This window comes from Balaenoptera borealis (genome assembly GCF_965194805.1).
Source record: "Balaenoptera borealis genome assembly, chromosome: 16".
In the NCBI taxonomy this organism is placed as follows: domain Eukaryota; kingdom Metazoa; phylum Chordata; class Mammalia; order Artiodactyla; family Balaenopteridae; genus Balaenoptera; species Balaenoptera borealis.
In genome coordinates, this window is record NC_138872.1 from 49,361,837 (window position 1) to 49,377,321 (window position 15,485).

The 15,485-nt window shown below is 46.5% G+C and overlaps 1 protein-coding gene across 8 annotated transcripts in view; it reads left to right on the plus strand.

Moving 5' to 3' along the window:
• The window catches only part of BFSP1 (beaded filament structural protein 1), a gene marked incomplete at its 5' end in the record, with an annotated part of 66,872 nt that overhangs the window by 30,712 nt on the left and 20,675 nt on the right, over nt 1-15,485 (plus strand). For 7 of the 8 annotated variants that reach the window (XM_082361516.1, XM_082361513.1, XM_082361517.1 and 4 more), the window contains 2 exons: nt 3,599-3,659; nt 15,246-15,341. In XM_082361516.1, coding sequence (XP_082217642.1) covers nt 3,639-3,659; nt 15,246-15,341 — 117 coding nt within the window. The remainder of the gene's footprint in view (nt 1-3,598; nt 3,660-15,245; nt 15,342-15,485) is intronic. The other variant, XM_082361518.1, reaches the window with a different exon arrangement.

A 15,485-nucleotide genomic window follows, 5' to 3' on the forward strand; every position in this document is an offset into this window, starting at 1 on the left:
ATAAGGAAGTAGGAGCAGAGGTGAGAGAGAGACTTTTACCTTTTTCTGTCATTTAAAAAATTCTCTAACCATGTAAGAGATTTATCTGTTTAAAAATTATATAAATTAATTTAAAAGTACAGATGTGCAGGCCCCATCCTGGACCTCAAGTGGGGCCCAGGTTTTTTATATTTAATGAGCTCCACTGGTGATTGCAGTGAACAGCCAGGTTTGAGAACCTCTGGTCTAGGGTAGAAAGAGGGTTTTCTTCAAACATGCTTTGTGTTTGAGTTCCACATTCTCAACCCCAGTCGTGGGCAGGGTATTCAGCATTGGGTACTGAGCATATTTATCAGATCATAAGCATCGATTCCATTCCCATCAGTCCTTCTGTTTCTGGTTTTTGTTTTTGTTTTGTTTTGTTTTTGGCCAAATTGCACATGTGGGATTTATTTCCCCGACCAGGGATCGAACCCGTGCCCCCTGCAGTGGAAGCATGGAGTCCTAACCACTGGACCGCCAGGGAAGTCCCTGTTTCTGGTTTTAATCCACAGAAGTAGGTTTGCAGCTGGAAGAAGGCACCTGAAAAATCCCTGTGGCCCTTCAAGGGAAAACTGAGGCTTGCAGAGGGCCTGTGGGTGGCAGGACTTGAACTTGGGTTTTTCACCCTAGGCCCATACCCTTTCCAGAACACTGTGTCTTAGAGAGAAGCTGTTCTTGGACTCCTGTGGAGTGAGGCCCAAAGGTAGGACTTCATTCATATTAAGCTCATGTTCCCTAAAGAAAATGGAAGTGGATGCTGGTTGACACCCAGGGCAGTTCCATGGGTCATCAGAATAACTCAGATCCCCAAATGGCCTTTACCTGGTCCTTGGGCCACAGTCAGCTGTGATTTGGCTGGGCAAGCATGACTCCCAGGAGCCCTTGCTGGAGGAGCGGCCGTGTTGAGTCTTCCTGCTTTCACCTGGTTCTGAGTTGTATGTCCATCGTGGAGCCGACCCTTCAGGCTCTGTGATTTATTTGATAATTCTCGTTAATTTATTCCCTCCCATTGCCCCCTTGGAGAAGTTTTGATGTTTTAACTTGGGTAGTGGGATTTGAAAATCATTATAAAAATCATAGCCATCTACATGCATGGGTACACGCACCGAGTTTGGTTTAATTCCAGAGGTGAGGTGATGATTAGCCAGAACCAGGTGAAATTAATGCAGAAATAGGAAGGTATATGCAGCCTTGTTAGGCATGTTCTTTACCTGGATAGTTGAATAATTTCAAAATCAGGTCTTCAGCACATCAAACAAAGGCTAAATAAAATAAAAACTAAATACAAATAAAAACAAAACTACCAAAATACAATGATGAATAGAGTCAATTATCCAAATTGCTGAAAACCAAAAATAATCCTGTAAAACAATCAGGTAATTGAAGCCAAAGTGGTTTTTCCCACTTTATGAATTCACTTTTATATTCACTTCTATGAATATATGAATATATCATGAATTCTTACAATGGATTCTTTATAATGAAATCACTTGTCTGTAATAAAATATCTAGGCTTGTCTACAGCATGAAAATCACATTAATATGTTGTTTATTAAATATGTTTTTAAGCTACAGAAATTCTTGGATGTTTCTAGCAGGAAAAAGCAATGAGAAAATTAGATTTTGTTAACAGTTTTATTCTTAAAGCTAATTAACCATTAAAAAACATCATTTCTGGCTCCATTAGAGCCACACAGAAAAGAAACTGTTAAATGTGACATCCTGGTGTGAAAAGTAAACTGATGCAAATATATTTTGCTTACTGGTTATAGCTGAGCTGCTTAGGTGGCTCTAGAACTGGGAACACTTAGTACAGCATTCCTATACCTCATGTTCTTCCCTGAGGTCAAGACTTTTAATTCTGAGGCATGGTTTCCCAGCACCTGTCACGGTATAAAGTCCTTGACTTGAACCCGTGGCATGGGTCTACAGGGACACAGAAAGCGATGCTTTGTGGGTTGGGCTGAGTGCTAATTAGGATTAGTTTCAACAAGTAAACTCCAAATTGACATTGGCTTATCCAAACAGAAATGTGTTTCTTTCTTGTGTAAGGTCTGGACTAACAGTTTAGTATGGCACCCTACAGTATTCAAGGCCCAGAAGGCTCTGTGTGGTCTTCAAGAAGGCGGCATCCATGTTTCAGATGCAGGAGGAAGGGATGCAGAAGGACACACCTACACCATCTCTTACCGCAGATACCTGGAAGGGGCCACAGACGTGCTTACATCCCATTGGTCAGGACCACACTGAGCTGCAAGGAAGGCTGGGAAATGCAGTCTCCCTACTAGGCAGCCCTGTGGCGACCAAACATGACGGGCTCTAAGTCCTATTCGAATGGATATTGGGGGCAGCTTGCAGGGAAAGAGGTCAGGGGTCATTTGGGAAGGGGCTTTCTCTTTTTCTTCAGGGGGTGAAATTCCCCCTAGAGGGAAACTCGTTCTGACCAGAATGATTTCTGGGGTCTCTCTGCTTCCTTGATCTTTACCATTTTTTAGAAGTCCAGGGAAGAAGTCGACTAGGAGAAAAAAATACACCTGCTCCTAGTATCTGCTGCTTTATTAATCTTGTGTATGTTTAACCTTGAGGGTGTCCCTGCTCTACCCAGGCAGCATGGTGTGGCTGTCAGGACACAGTTTTGTTGTCAGACTCACATCTGAGTCCTGCACCCCTCTCTTAGTTTGGAGTCCTTGAAGCCGAGCCTGAGAAAGTCGCTTATTTGGGAGGTGGCATCAGGGAGCACCAGCTGGGGAGTAAGGAGGTCAGGCAGGAAGGGAAGGAGCCAACACTGAGTGCATCATCCGGCAAGTTACCTGCATGGCCACTGGAGGCCACCTGCGGGGTGGAGAGCACACCTCAGTGGTCCCAGCTGAGGGCCAGGGAGCCGGGGTGTGTACGTACCCACTCGCCCCGTCAGAGCTTGCAGGCTGCTCCCAGGGGCACTGACTCTCTGACCCGTCCAGCCTGCCCTGCCTGCCACCCCACAGGAGGCCCTTGGTGTGCAGGGCAAGGCCTCACAGATGCAGGTGAAGTGCCAGGAGCACCTGCGGAGGCCTCGGGCCAGTTTCTCAACCTCGGTTTCCTCATCTTTCACGACGGGGTAACAGGAGCTGCTGTATTCCAGGGTTTTGTGAGGATTAAATGGCGTAATCCAGAAAAGCTGACACATGATGATAAATACAATAGGATAGGGTATCCGGACCAGGTCAGGTTAGTGGTGTTTGATGTAATAGATCGTTAGTACAGCCTCCCAGTCTCTGTGCTGCCGCTGCACTTGGGGTACAGGTGTGCTGGGATCTGATTCCTGCATCTTTGGGTGGCTGGGAGGGGGCGCTGGGGGGTTGGGGCTGGGACTCCGGGCTGGGAGACTCCTGCTCCATCTATGGTGCCACTGGCGGCACTTCCTACGTGTGCCGTGATGTGGAGAAGGTTGGGAAGGAGTGGCTCCGAAATGCAGCATCAGCTCCTGCTTCCCTTAATGAGAGGGGGTAGGACTCAGGTTAATTGAGTGCTGATTGTGTGACCACACGTACCAGATCACGGAAGCTGCCCAACTCTCCCTTCTGTGTCCCATCTGCAGGTATGAAAATGAGTGTGAGTGTCAGCTGCTGCTGAAAGAAATGCTCAAACGGCTAAACAAGGTGAGCTGAGCCCGTCCTTGGGTTTGAATAGATTCACGACAAAGTTGAGCTAAATGGCTGAATGATTGTTTCACACACTGCCTCTTTGTGTTCTTTCAGGATTTCCCTATTTCTTTTGCTGTCATTCTCCTTCTTTCTTAAAAAATTTATTTTAATGAGGTATAGTTGATTTACAATGTTGTGTTAATTTCTGCTGTACAGCAAAGTGATTCAGTTATGCACATATATACATTCTTTTTCATATTCTTTTCCATTATGGTTTATCACAGGATATTGAATATAGTTCCCTGCGCTCTACAGTAGGACCTTGTTGTTTATCCATCCTATATACACTAGTTTGCATCTGCTAACCCCAAATTCCCAATCCATCTCTCCCCCACCACCCTCCCCCTTGGCAACCACAAGTCTGTTCTCTATGTCTGTGTGTCACTCCCCTTCTTGACTTTGTAATTTCAACTAAATCTTTGTGAGTGAATTCACACACCCACACACACTCCTCTACCACAAGCTAAATGAGCTCGTGAGAAATCCCTAGATGGTTAAGCTCATTGGTTTGCTTGGCTATCAAAATGGGCCAGCGTTACAGAGACTGGCTGTTGTTTGCACCAAACTTAGGAGGGAACTTGCTCTGGGCAGTGGTTATTTGGATGAAATGCTACCTTATCCTGTTGGCTAAGAGTCTTGAGATTACTCCTCCCCAGGGAAAGTCTCAAGAGAATAGAGGACAAAATTTCCTTTTACCCTCAAGCTCCTCACTCTTGAAGCATGAACAGTCGCCATGTGCGAGGGACCAGGATTCTTAGCTTCTTGCTGGAGACCCTCCTGCAGAGGTTGGGTGGAGTTGTTCTTCGCAGGGGCAGTTTCCTTCTTTGGATCCTCCATCACCATCCTAACTGATTGGATTTTCTGCTGTAGCCAGGAGAACTTGACTACCAGATAGCAGAATAACTGTGGACCACAGAGGTTGGACAAAACCAGGGATGGCAAAGAGCTATAAGCATTATCCTTTTCTGATTATTTCAGAGCTCAGATGTCAGAGGGGAAGGACCTATGGGAACTGGTTATTTGAAGGGTTGCTTGTTCAGTGTACCTGGCTGCCTTCCCCCTTCCCCATTCTCTACCCTTAACCTCATTGCTGATAAAATCCATCACCCTTCCCTGCTGCGCCCAAATGTGGCCTTAAGATTCTTCTCCACCTGGTTGCCATATGATCCAGCAATCCCACTCCTGGGCATACATCCGGACAAAACTCTTATTCAAAAAGATACATGCACCCCATTGTTCATAGCAGCACTATTTACAATAACCAAGACATGGAAACAACCTAAGTATCCATCGATAGATGAATGGATAAAGAAGATGTGGTATTTATATACAACAGAATACTACTCAGCTATAAAAAAGAATGAAATAATGCCATTTGCAGCAACACAGATGGACCTAGAGATTATCATACTCAGTGAAGTAAGTCAGAAAGAGAAAGACAAATATCATATGATATTGCTTGTATGTGGAATCTAAAATATGACACAAATGAACCTATCTATGAAACAGAAACGGACTCACAGACATAGAGAACTGACTTGTGGTTGCCAAGGGGGAGGGGGGTGGTGGTGGAGGGATGGATTGAGAGTTTGGGGTTAGCAGATGCAAACTAGTATATATAGGATGGATAAACAACAAGGTCCTACTGTAGAGCACAGGGAACTGTATTCAATATCCTGTGATAAACCATGAAAGAATGTGAAAAAGAATGTATATATGTGTATAACCGAATCACTTTGCTGTACAGCAGAAATTAACACAACATTGTAAATGAACTATATTTCAATAAAATAAATGAAAAAAAAAATAAGATTCTTCTCCACATGGAACCCCAGGCAACTTCAGACGGTCAGGGTTAGCTCAGGGTTAGCTCGGAATGTTTGCCACTAATTTCCTGGCTTCGTCCAACGTCTGTTGTCTAGGATTATTCCGCTAGTCGGTGGGAAAGTCAGAACTACACTCTAGGGACACTGAATTTTGCTTTGTGTATGTTACTGACTGTATGATATTTCTGTGAGCATCTAACGTATTGTCCAACTCGGGACACTGTGTGAAGGAGATGCTGTCAGTAATTACGCAGGTCGATTGTTAGAAGCTGGACTGTCTCAGGCCAGTGGAACAGATGGGCACACAGAGGTGAGCACAGAGATGGCGGGGAGGGGGTCCTGCAGGGAAGCCCTAAGCCCACAGCTCATGACTGGCCGTGTGCTGAGCTGGGTTGCAAGGACCCAAGGCCTGCTGGAAGTCTGAGGATTGGGGCCTTATTAGCATTTGACCTCACTCAGCTTTCAGCTGACACTTGTGGCTCACCCCCATTTGTGTTTTTGGTGGCGATTCCAGGCTGTCAGGTGGGGCCGCCGTCTTGTCTATTGGCCGAGGCCTTCAGGAACAGGGGCACCTGACACCTTTCACCTTTAGGTGCCAGTTCAGCCCCTCCGCAGCACCACCTCGTTTTGCTTTGTGACTATTTGTCCTCCCTGCAAGCAGGGCTCTCTCTGGACTGGGCCCTAAGGTTGTTGCTCACATGGTGCCATCCTGGGCATTCCTTGAAGAAGAGAGAGAAAGAACTTAGTCCTTCTTTTTTACCTTTGGTGGCAAGTGACACTGCATTTAAAAACAAGCTCAAATCTTCCGGTTTTTTTTTTTTCCTCTCTTATTACAAAAGCAATGCCTATTCCCAGTAGAAAAATAAGACAGTAGAAAGAAAATGGAAAATAAGGGAAAGGCATCCCACCATTTCCCCCCGTCATACTGTGATGTAGCGTGTGGACGATTGGGGTATGAGTCCCGTGAGAACGTTACGAAGGTTCTGGGGAAAGATGGGACCAAGCATGCGGGCGGGCGGGGGCAGCACAGGCATCGGCGTGGCTGATCCCAGGTCCAGGGAAAGACACTTCTCCCCACAAGGACTGTGCCATCCAGAACAGGAGGGCAGCCTGCTAGCAGGACCCTTCACGCTGTCGCTCAGTATCTGTGAGGCTTCATCTCTCTGAGACTCAGCTTCTCCGTCTGGAAAATGGGAGCAATGCTAGTTCCCACCACCAGAGGAGCAGGTGTCTGTCTGCATGCCTGGTGAGAGTTAAATGACATAATAATGCACGTGACCTGCCTGTTACAGTTGTTATTACAGGTCATATGATGTGATGGATGCCAGCTTAGTTTTCTCGGGAAGGGCCGCGTACCCCTGGAGGAGTGGAAGTGCACGGAGGGACAGCTTTTTCATAGCTGTGAATTTATTTTTATGACTACCTTTTCTCTAGAGCAGGTGACATTAAAAAAATAAGTTTCTTTTTAAATGCATGTCAATAAACATGAATCAATTTGAAAAAAATACGGGGTGAGTAATAGTAGAAGATTTTGGATGTAGCGGAAATCACAGACACAGGATGCAAATACAGTGAATCGGGAGGTCCCTGCACTAGCTCACGGGAGCCTCGGAACAGCCTTTTGGATTTTGTTTATTTTACCCTCAGATGACCCGGTCCGATCGCCCCTCTGTCAGGGGGGAACTCACCCTTGCTGAGGCTAAACGACTTCAGAGACCCACAGCCCACCCGCGGCAGGTGTGGGCAAGAACGAGGTGCTCTGGGTCCATGGCTCGTTCTTTCCCTCCCAAGGACGGTCAGGGAACCGCTGTCTCTCAGGAGACAGACACAGAGCCGGAGTCTCTGGGTGAAGATGGCCACTTCCCACTAGATGTTGGTGCCCTGTCCATCCCCCCAGGCCGCCCTCAATGTCACATAGAGATGCTGGGCCCGCTGGCAGCTTCCTGCATCCGTCTGGCTTGGGAACGTCTGCAGTCTCAGGGGGCACGGTCCAGAAGTGTGGGCATTAGCACCCCAGGGGCGACCCTCAGCCACTGGGGGACAGGAGGGGTTGGCTGAGTCCCTGGCTGGCCCACCCCTCGTCCCGACAGTTCAGAGGTGAGTTTCCCAGTCTCCTGGGGGGTGCCCAGCAGGACTGAGCCCATTGCCCACAGTGGGAACCCGCTCATTCCACACCTTTATTGGCTTTGTTCTTTTCCCTGTGTCACTACCCCACCCCTTCCGGTGCTCCTGGGATTACCTCTCAAATAAGGGACCCCTTCCCAGTCCTTGCCTCGGGGTCTGCTTCTGAAAACTCACATTAAGACAGCCCCTCAAGGGTCAGCCAGCTGGAGCTTCAGGTTCTCTGTCCACTGAGACGGTCACTGGAGAAGAAGGAGGTGAAATGGTACAGTAGAATTCACATCTTGTTGGCTGTCGGTCATATCATTGATTTTAGTTGACAAAGCTTTGAATATCTACAGACATCACATCAACAGGGTTTTTACTGTCAACGCAGCCTAATGTCCGTTTCCTTTGGTCCCTTTGGAAGGGATTGATCCCTGCGTGTGGCCGTGTGAAATGGGGTACACTAGGAATCTCTGACCCAGTCTTTGAATCTGGCTTGGAAAACATCACAATGTATGGACAGGACTGGTTGCCACCATGTTCATAAAGCTGCCATCTATGTATACTGCCCATGTAATTAAACCTCCAGAACAGAGTGCCTGTATTTTTAACAGCCAGGTAAGTTAAAGCAAGCCACTCCTCGCTATGCACTTTGAAATGAAATAAATTCCTCAACATACTACTTACATACTCGGGCCAAAGTTATTCACATTTTCAGCCTTTGGATGTGGTAAGCATTCCTGGTGACTTTTATTTTATCTTTGTCCATTAACATTTTTTTTTGTTTATTATTCTTAATTTTTTATTGAAGTATAGTTGGTTCCCACTATTATATTAGTTTCAGGTGTACAACATAGTGATTCAGTATTTTTACAGATTATACTCCATTAAAAGTTATTAGAACTGATGACTTTTTTTTTAAAAAAAAGTATTTATTTATTTTTTAAAAAAAAGTATTTATTTATTTTGGCTGAGCCAGGTCTTTAGTTGCAGCATGCAGGAACTTTAGTTGCAGCATGCAGGAACTTTAGTTGTAGTATGTGGTATCTAGTTCCCTGACCAGGGATTGAACCTGGGTCCCCTGCGTTGGGAGCACAGAGTCTTAACCACTGGACCAGCAGGGAAGTCCCTAGAACTGATGACTTTAAAATATTTGGGTTTGGCTAATCTCTAGGACTCATTATGTATATCGCCAATTTGAAAATGATGTAGGTGCTAGTCGAATGCTTTCACCAGAAAACAATTTTAGGAAATACCTAAAGCTGCCGTATGTGCTTTTCCGTGTAAGTCGTGTATCTTAAACGTGTCTGGAAAGGAGCAAGAGGCAGGGGAGTTCAGGGGGTGAAAGGATGGGGCACGAAGCTTTTGATTTCAGGGCTACTAGCCTTCATACGTCCAGGAATTCCTCTGAGGCTGGAAATGAACTTCTGGAGAAGAGGAGAGCCATCTGGGGAAGAAGAGTTTAGGAGGAGGCTGGCGGTGGGCGGCTGGAAGAACAGAAGGCAGAGGAAGCGTGAGGAAGGATGCAGAGGGTGAGAGTGGAGTCGAGGAAGGCGAGGTGGTGGGAAGAGGGAAGGTGGAGGGTGGAGGGACGTGCCCAGTTCCTCCAGGTCAGCGTGAGCCCTGGAAGGAAAGCAACTCTAACATTTTTGGAAAGGTTTTTGGCGTCCAGGATTGAAGTAGGTGTTTTTTTAAATCAAACCCTAATTAACTAGAAATCTTAATGAATTTGAATACCCATTCTTTAGCAGTTGGTTTTTTTGGTTTTTGTTTATTTTTTTAGTTGGGCTGGATTTGGGGCTGCGTGTGGATACAGACAGTTGGGTTTTTAATGGATTTCCAGCATCTCTGTGACTGGGTTGGCAAGGCTGATTTTTCAAGGGTATATTGGGCTCTAGTTATTTCTTCAGTTACTTTCTCAAAAATCGTCTAGGCCAGCGGTTCTGGAACTTCCTGTGCATCAGCGTCACCTGGAGGGCGTGTTAAAACACAGATTCCTGGGCCTCTACCCCAGAAATTCTGATCCGGTAGTTCTGGGATCCACCAGATTTTTTATGTTCCTATTCATTTCCAGATGGTGTGGTCCAGGCACCACACTTTGAGAACCACTGGCCTAGATGAAAACATACACAGTATCAGGGCTGGAGTGTTTTCTAAAATTAGAATATTGGCCCAGAGTCTCGATTTGGAAAAATCTAGACGCTTCGGCTGGTGGAGCTTTTGAAAATGCAGCTGACAGCATCCAAAAGCATAATAAAAACACAAGCGTCTACACATTTCTGAGTTCTAGTGCAAACAAAAGAAAACACTTCCAAACGAATTCTTCTCCCCGTATCAGCAACTGCACATTCCAGCGGCAGCTACTCACCTTTGGGAGTTTTCCCGGGCAATTTATCAGATGATTGTCTTCAAACCAAGAGAATGTGCTTGCAGAGCATCTGGTTACTCTCTCTTTTAAGGACGGATGTGGGCTGGCCTGTTACTATCACTCTTTTAAAGGTTGGCGGATGGGACCTAAGAGTGGTTGTTTGGCTTGACCCTGAGAGGGAGGTGGGGGACAGACAGCAAGCACCTTGCAGGACAGGGTCAGCACTCAGCCCTCAACTCCTGGCTAGTAGAGGGAAGATCGCATTCCCATTATCTCCAGTTAACCTCTGTTCACTAGCTGAACGGCCCACTGGTGCGATATCTCCCCGTCCGTGAGGTGAGACTCCAGTTTCTGAGCTGCGTTTGTCAGAGTCCTCGGGTTCCGTGGATTTGCTGAAGGGCCTCTGAGGGAAGAGGGTTGCCAGCCGATCGGCGTTCCTGTCCCCCCGTCATGTCCTTCAAGAAGCACATCTCTGCTTTCCTTCTGTATGTTGGCTTCCCTGGGATATTTTGTTTGAAGGATGACACATGTGGCTTTAAAAAGTTTGAGGACCAATGACCTTTAGGGTCCCTTCTATTTTTTTTTTTTTTAATTAATTAATTTGGTTGCACCGGGTCTTAGTTGCGGCTCGAGGGCTCCTTAGTTGTGGCATGTGAATTCTTAGCTGCGGCATGCATGTGGGATCTAGTTCCCCAACCACAGATCGAACCCGGGCCTCCTGCATTGGGAGCATGGAGTCTTAGCCACTGCGCAACCAGGGAAGTCCCAGGATCCCTTCTATTTCTAAAATCTTGAGTGTTCGATCCCTTTATAAGTAATGACACAAAAGGTCCTTGAAACCTCATTTTCAGTTTTTCAGCTCCGGTAATTGTGTATCAATTGTGGATGAATTTTTGGTAAAAATTAAGATGTTTGAGAATTCCCTGCCCCATTCCATCCTCAGCAGTCTTGAGGGGCCGAGAGTGGGGCGAGTAGGAAAGCATCCCGAAGGTGAAGGTGAAACTCAGGTCTCCACCCAGCACTGCCTCGCCTCTGCCCCGGATTTAGCCACACCCACTCAGCAGTGTCCCATCCCCAGAGCTGAGAATCACTTTCACAAGGAACCACCCTGCCTCAAGGGGGTGGGGCTGATTTTCCTTCCGGTCAGTGTGGTCCTAGGAGGATTGTCGGCAAGACGACAGTCATGTGACCATGTGGGCCAATCGCAGCTCTCTCTCAGAGATGTGCCTCCTGGGGGCAGAGATGAATGCCTTTGGAGCTGGGTCATCCCAAGGGCAGTGCCCTGGACCCCAGCTGCTTAGATTGCTGGGACTGCCCTGGTTTCTGTCCTTCCCAAGGCCTGTAAATTACCCAGGATCTATCTGGTTCCTCAGCCCTTTCCCACTGCTGGAAAGACACCCAGGCTTTCTTTCCTTCACCATGTCTCTCATGAAGGGGCTTCCCCAGGCTTATGTGACAGTCCTGAGTAACTCAGAAAGCCATTCACCAGGACCTCCAAGGGGCCCCCCACCTTCCCTGGGGCGTTTGCACAAGAGTATCAGTAATGCTCTGCTCTCCCGGGGGCTGGGGGGGGGAGTCGGGCAGCACAGGTCTTGAAACAAGGACAATACTGTTGTGTTTTCATTGTACTCTGTGTGACCATCCCTGTGACACAGGATTTGAGGACCCATCATTAAGCCCCCAGGATGGTAAACTCCTGAAGGCAGAGCGTATCAAAAGTCAGCAACTGGTTAACTCATTTATCAAAAGAATGAGCCCAGAAGCTAAAACACCCAAAGACGGATTTCACATTATTTTAGTTCAGAGCCCTGTACCTGGAGACATGCATCCCTTTTAATAATTTGGTTCATTCTTTTACTTCTGATTTAAAAATAATACTTCAGACCATGGGTGGGTCCCTTAAAGGGTGTGATTTTCGCACATGCTGGGCAGCTGAGCCTGGACAGCGGAGGCCCAGCTCCAGGGCTGAGAAGTGGGCGGCACCTCGGGGAAAGCGTGCAGGAGAGTCCAGGGGCTGCGAGTGAGGAACCGGCTCTGGGTCTTGGGGTCCTTCCCTTCTTCCCTCCCCACCTGTTTGCCCAGTGTTGGCATCCTTGGTATCCATGAAGGGATTTCAGAGTCTTCAGGGGAAAGGATTTGGTAACCGGAAATTAGAGGCTGAAAGGGCTGTGGGATTCCCCCTAGAGCAGGAGACACTGAGGGAGACAAGATGGTCCACGTGTCTAAAATCAGTCCTCTAGACCTTCCGTGTCCAGCGCAGGGGCCACTAGCCATGTGAGGCTGGGGAGGGGTCAAAATGCAGAGTTCAAATCGATGTGATGTGTTGTGAGTGTGAAATACATACTAGGTTTCAAAGACCTAGCCTGGAAAAAAGGAAAATATCTCATCAATAGCTTTTAAAATGTTGATGACATGATAAAATAAGATTTTGGGTATATTGGGTGAAATAAAATATATTGTTAAAATTAATTTCACCCGTTTCTTTTATTTGATGGGGCTACTAAGAAATTTAAAATTATGCCTGAGGGTTGGACAACGCTGTATTAGAATAACATTTAATTAAAATAATTTTTTTTATTATTATTATTATTTTGGCTGCATTGGGTCTTTGTTGCTGTGCGCGGGCTTTCTCTAGTTGCGGCGAGCGGGGGCTACTTTTCATTGTAGTGCACGGGCTTCTCATTGCGGTGGCTTCTCTTGTTGTGGAGCATGGGCTCTAGGCGCGGGGGCTTCAGTAGTTGTGGCGCGTGGGCTCAGTAGTTGTGGCGCGTGGGCTCAGTAGTTGTGGCTCGCGGGCTTAGTTGCTCCGCAGCATATGGGATCTTCCCAGACCAGGGATCGAACCTGTGTCCCCTGCATTGTCAGGCGGATTTTTAACCACTGCACCACCAGAGTAGTCCCAACTTATTTAATTTTTGCTTGCATAAACCTACACAAAAGGCATGTGTGAAGGTACATTGCTAACTATTGCAAATTGATCAATCTGATCGAGCACAACTCTTAAGTTCTTTAAGATAAACTCTGAAGTTCTCTTGGGTAGGTAAAATAGTTTACCCATTTTGAGTACCTATTTTGAGGTTTGAGTTGGGTGAGGGTTAGCCGATCCCTGACAATCTGGCTGAAGTTTCAGACCAAATTCACGTGAATGGATATTTATTAAATAAGCCTTTATTCTGATGCAGTCCCCTAAGGTTCATACAGCCTCTTCTCCAGGCTCCATGCAGTCCCAGATCTCTGCTGTTTTAGGTGCTAAGGCAACACTTTGCATGAAAAGCTCATTCACGGCAGGTGATACAATAGGGTCAGGATTCTGGTATCCTTGCTGTCAGCATCAGACAATCATATCTCCCTACACCAGCGGTCTTTTACAGGAACGATTATAAGGAATCAAGTGCCTTTCCGAAGAGTGCAGGCCTAATGCCTCCCTGGAACCTAAACGCTATTAGTACCAGGATGGCGTGTGTCTCAAAATATCTTGGCCTGTCCACATACCTTGACTGTCTTAACACTGTTCACGCAGTGGTAGGGAGTATCTTAAATATTTTAGCAAACCACATTTCTACCTCTGTCAGTGAGAGCCCATTGCTAACGTTCATCATGCTTTTTAGCAAGTCATTAGGAAGTCAGTAAAAATTCACTTAGCAGGCCCTCAGGTATTGGCAGGTGGGCATGGCAGCGGGGGCAAGGAACTTGGACCTGTAACATCTCGCTGAACTGTTGAAGTATTTAAGTCAGTTCCAGACATCACAGCACTATCTTATGAAGAGCACAAACACTTACTCATACCTATTTGGTTGATCCAAACAAGATCAATGAGATATGGGCTTCCCTGGTGGTGCAGTGGTTAAGAATCCACCTGCCAATGCAGGGGACATGGGTTTGAGCCCTGGTCCGGGAAGATCCCACATGCTGCGGAGCAACTAAGCCCGTGCACCACAACTAGTGAGCCTGCGCTCTAAAGCCCAAGAGCCACAACTACTGAGCCTGTGTGCCACAACTACTGAAGCCTATGTGCCTAGAGCCCGTGCTCCGCAACAAGAGAAACCCACGTGCAGCAACGAAGACCCAACGCAGCCAAAAATAATAAATAAATAAAATAAATAAATTTATTGAAAAAAAAGATCAATGAGATAAAAGTTGGTGAATTATCAAAAAGTTTGTTGAGAACATTCAATCTTCTGTCCTAAGTGTCATTTCCAACTTGAAAGGAACAAACACTATTCACCACAGCAATCATGCTAAAACATGAATTTTATGTTGAAGATACATGGCCTCAAGGTGTCAACAGTCCTTGGGAGAAAATTATTAAAATTAAGGTTTCCTATCCCATAGGTTGTCTTTTCACTTCGTTGATGGTTTCTGTGCACAGCTTTTTTTGAGTTTGATGTAGTCTCACTTGTTAATTTTTGATTTCGTTGCTTGTGCTTTAGGTGTCATGTCCAAAAAAATCATTGCCAACGCCCATGTCAGGGAGATTTTTTCCTGTTTTCTTCTTGGAGTTTTTGTTTCAGTATTAAATTATTTAAATCTTTAATCCATTTAGAGTTCATTTTTGTGAATGGTAAGATAGGGGTCTAGCTTCATTCTATTTTATTTGTTTATTTTTAATTTTTATTGGAGTGTGGTTGATTTACAGTGTTGTGTTAGTCTAGCTTCATTCTAAAATAAAGGTTTCAGTGTTAAGGGAAAACTGTTTCTTAGTCTTAGAAACTCAACTCACTGATGATAGGATATAGAACAAATATAGATGTAACTTAAATTTTAAGGTTATCAGTATATAAATATACTCTTTCTCCCTGATCTTTCTAGATAAAGGCTTCTCAACCCTGGCACTATTGACACTTCGGACTGGAGAATTCTTTGTTGTGTGGGGTTGTCCTAAGTATTGTAGGATGTTTAGCAGCATTGGTGGCTGCAACCCACTAGATGCCGGTAGTAACACACCCCCCGCCCGCCCCTGCCCCGGCCCGCCCCCGCCAAGTGGTGACAATTAAAAAACCCTCGAGATTGTGCCAAATGTCCCCTTGGGGGCAAAATCACTCTCGGCTGAGAACTACTATTCTAGACCAGGACCAATGGGCTAACCCAGTGCTTGGCTAGAAATGCAGAATCTCAGACGCCCTCCCAGACCCAGCAAACAAGTCTGCATTTTGGTAAGGCCCCGGCCGATGTCACACGCACGCCCGTGCTCTCCGCCCCCCGCCCCCCGTGGCCCCTCAGAGTCGATGCCTCTCACTGCAGGAGGCAGATGAAGCCCTGCTGAGTAACCTGCGCCTTCAGATCGAAGCCCAGTTTCTGCAGGATGACATCAGTGCGGCCAAGGACAGGTACAAAAAGGTAACCATGACCCTTCTGTAGCTCTTCCCCCCAGAAAACCAGTTCAGGGCACTCGTGGCTGAAAAAAATGGGGTGGCTGGGGTGGGCTGCCCTGTGTGCGGTGCCCCGAACCAAGCGGGGCTGGGCTGGTCGCTGGACGGCACC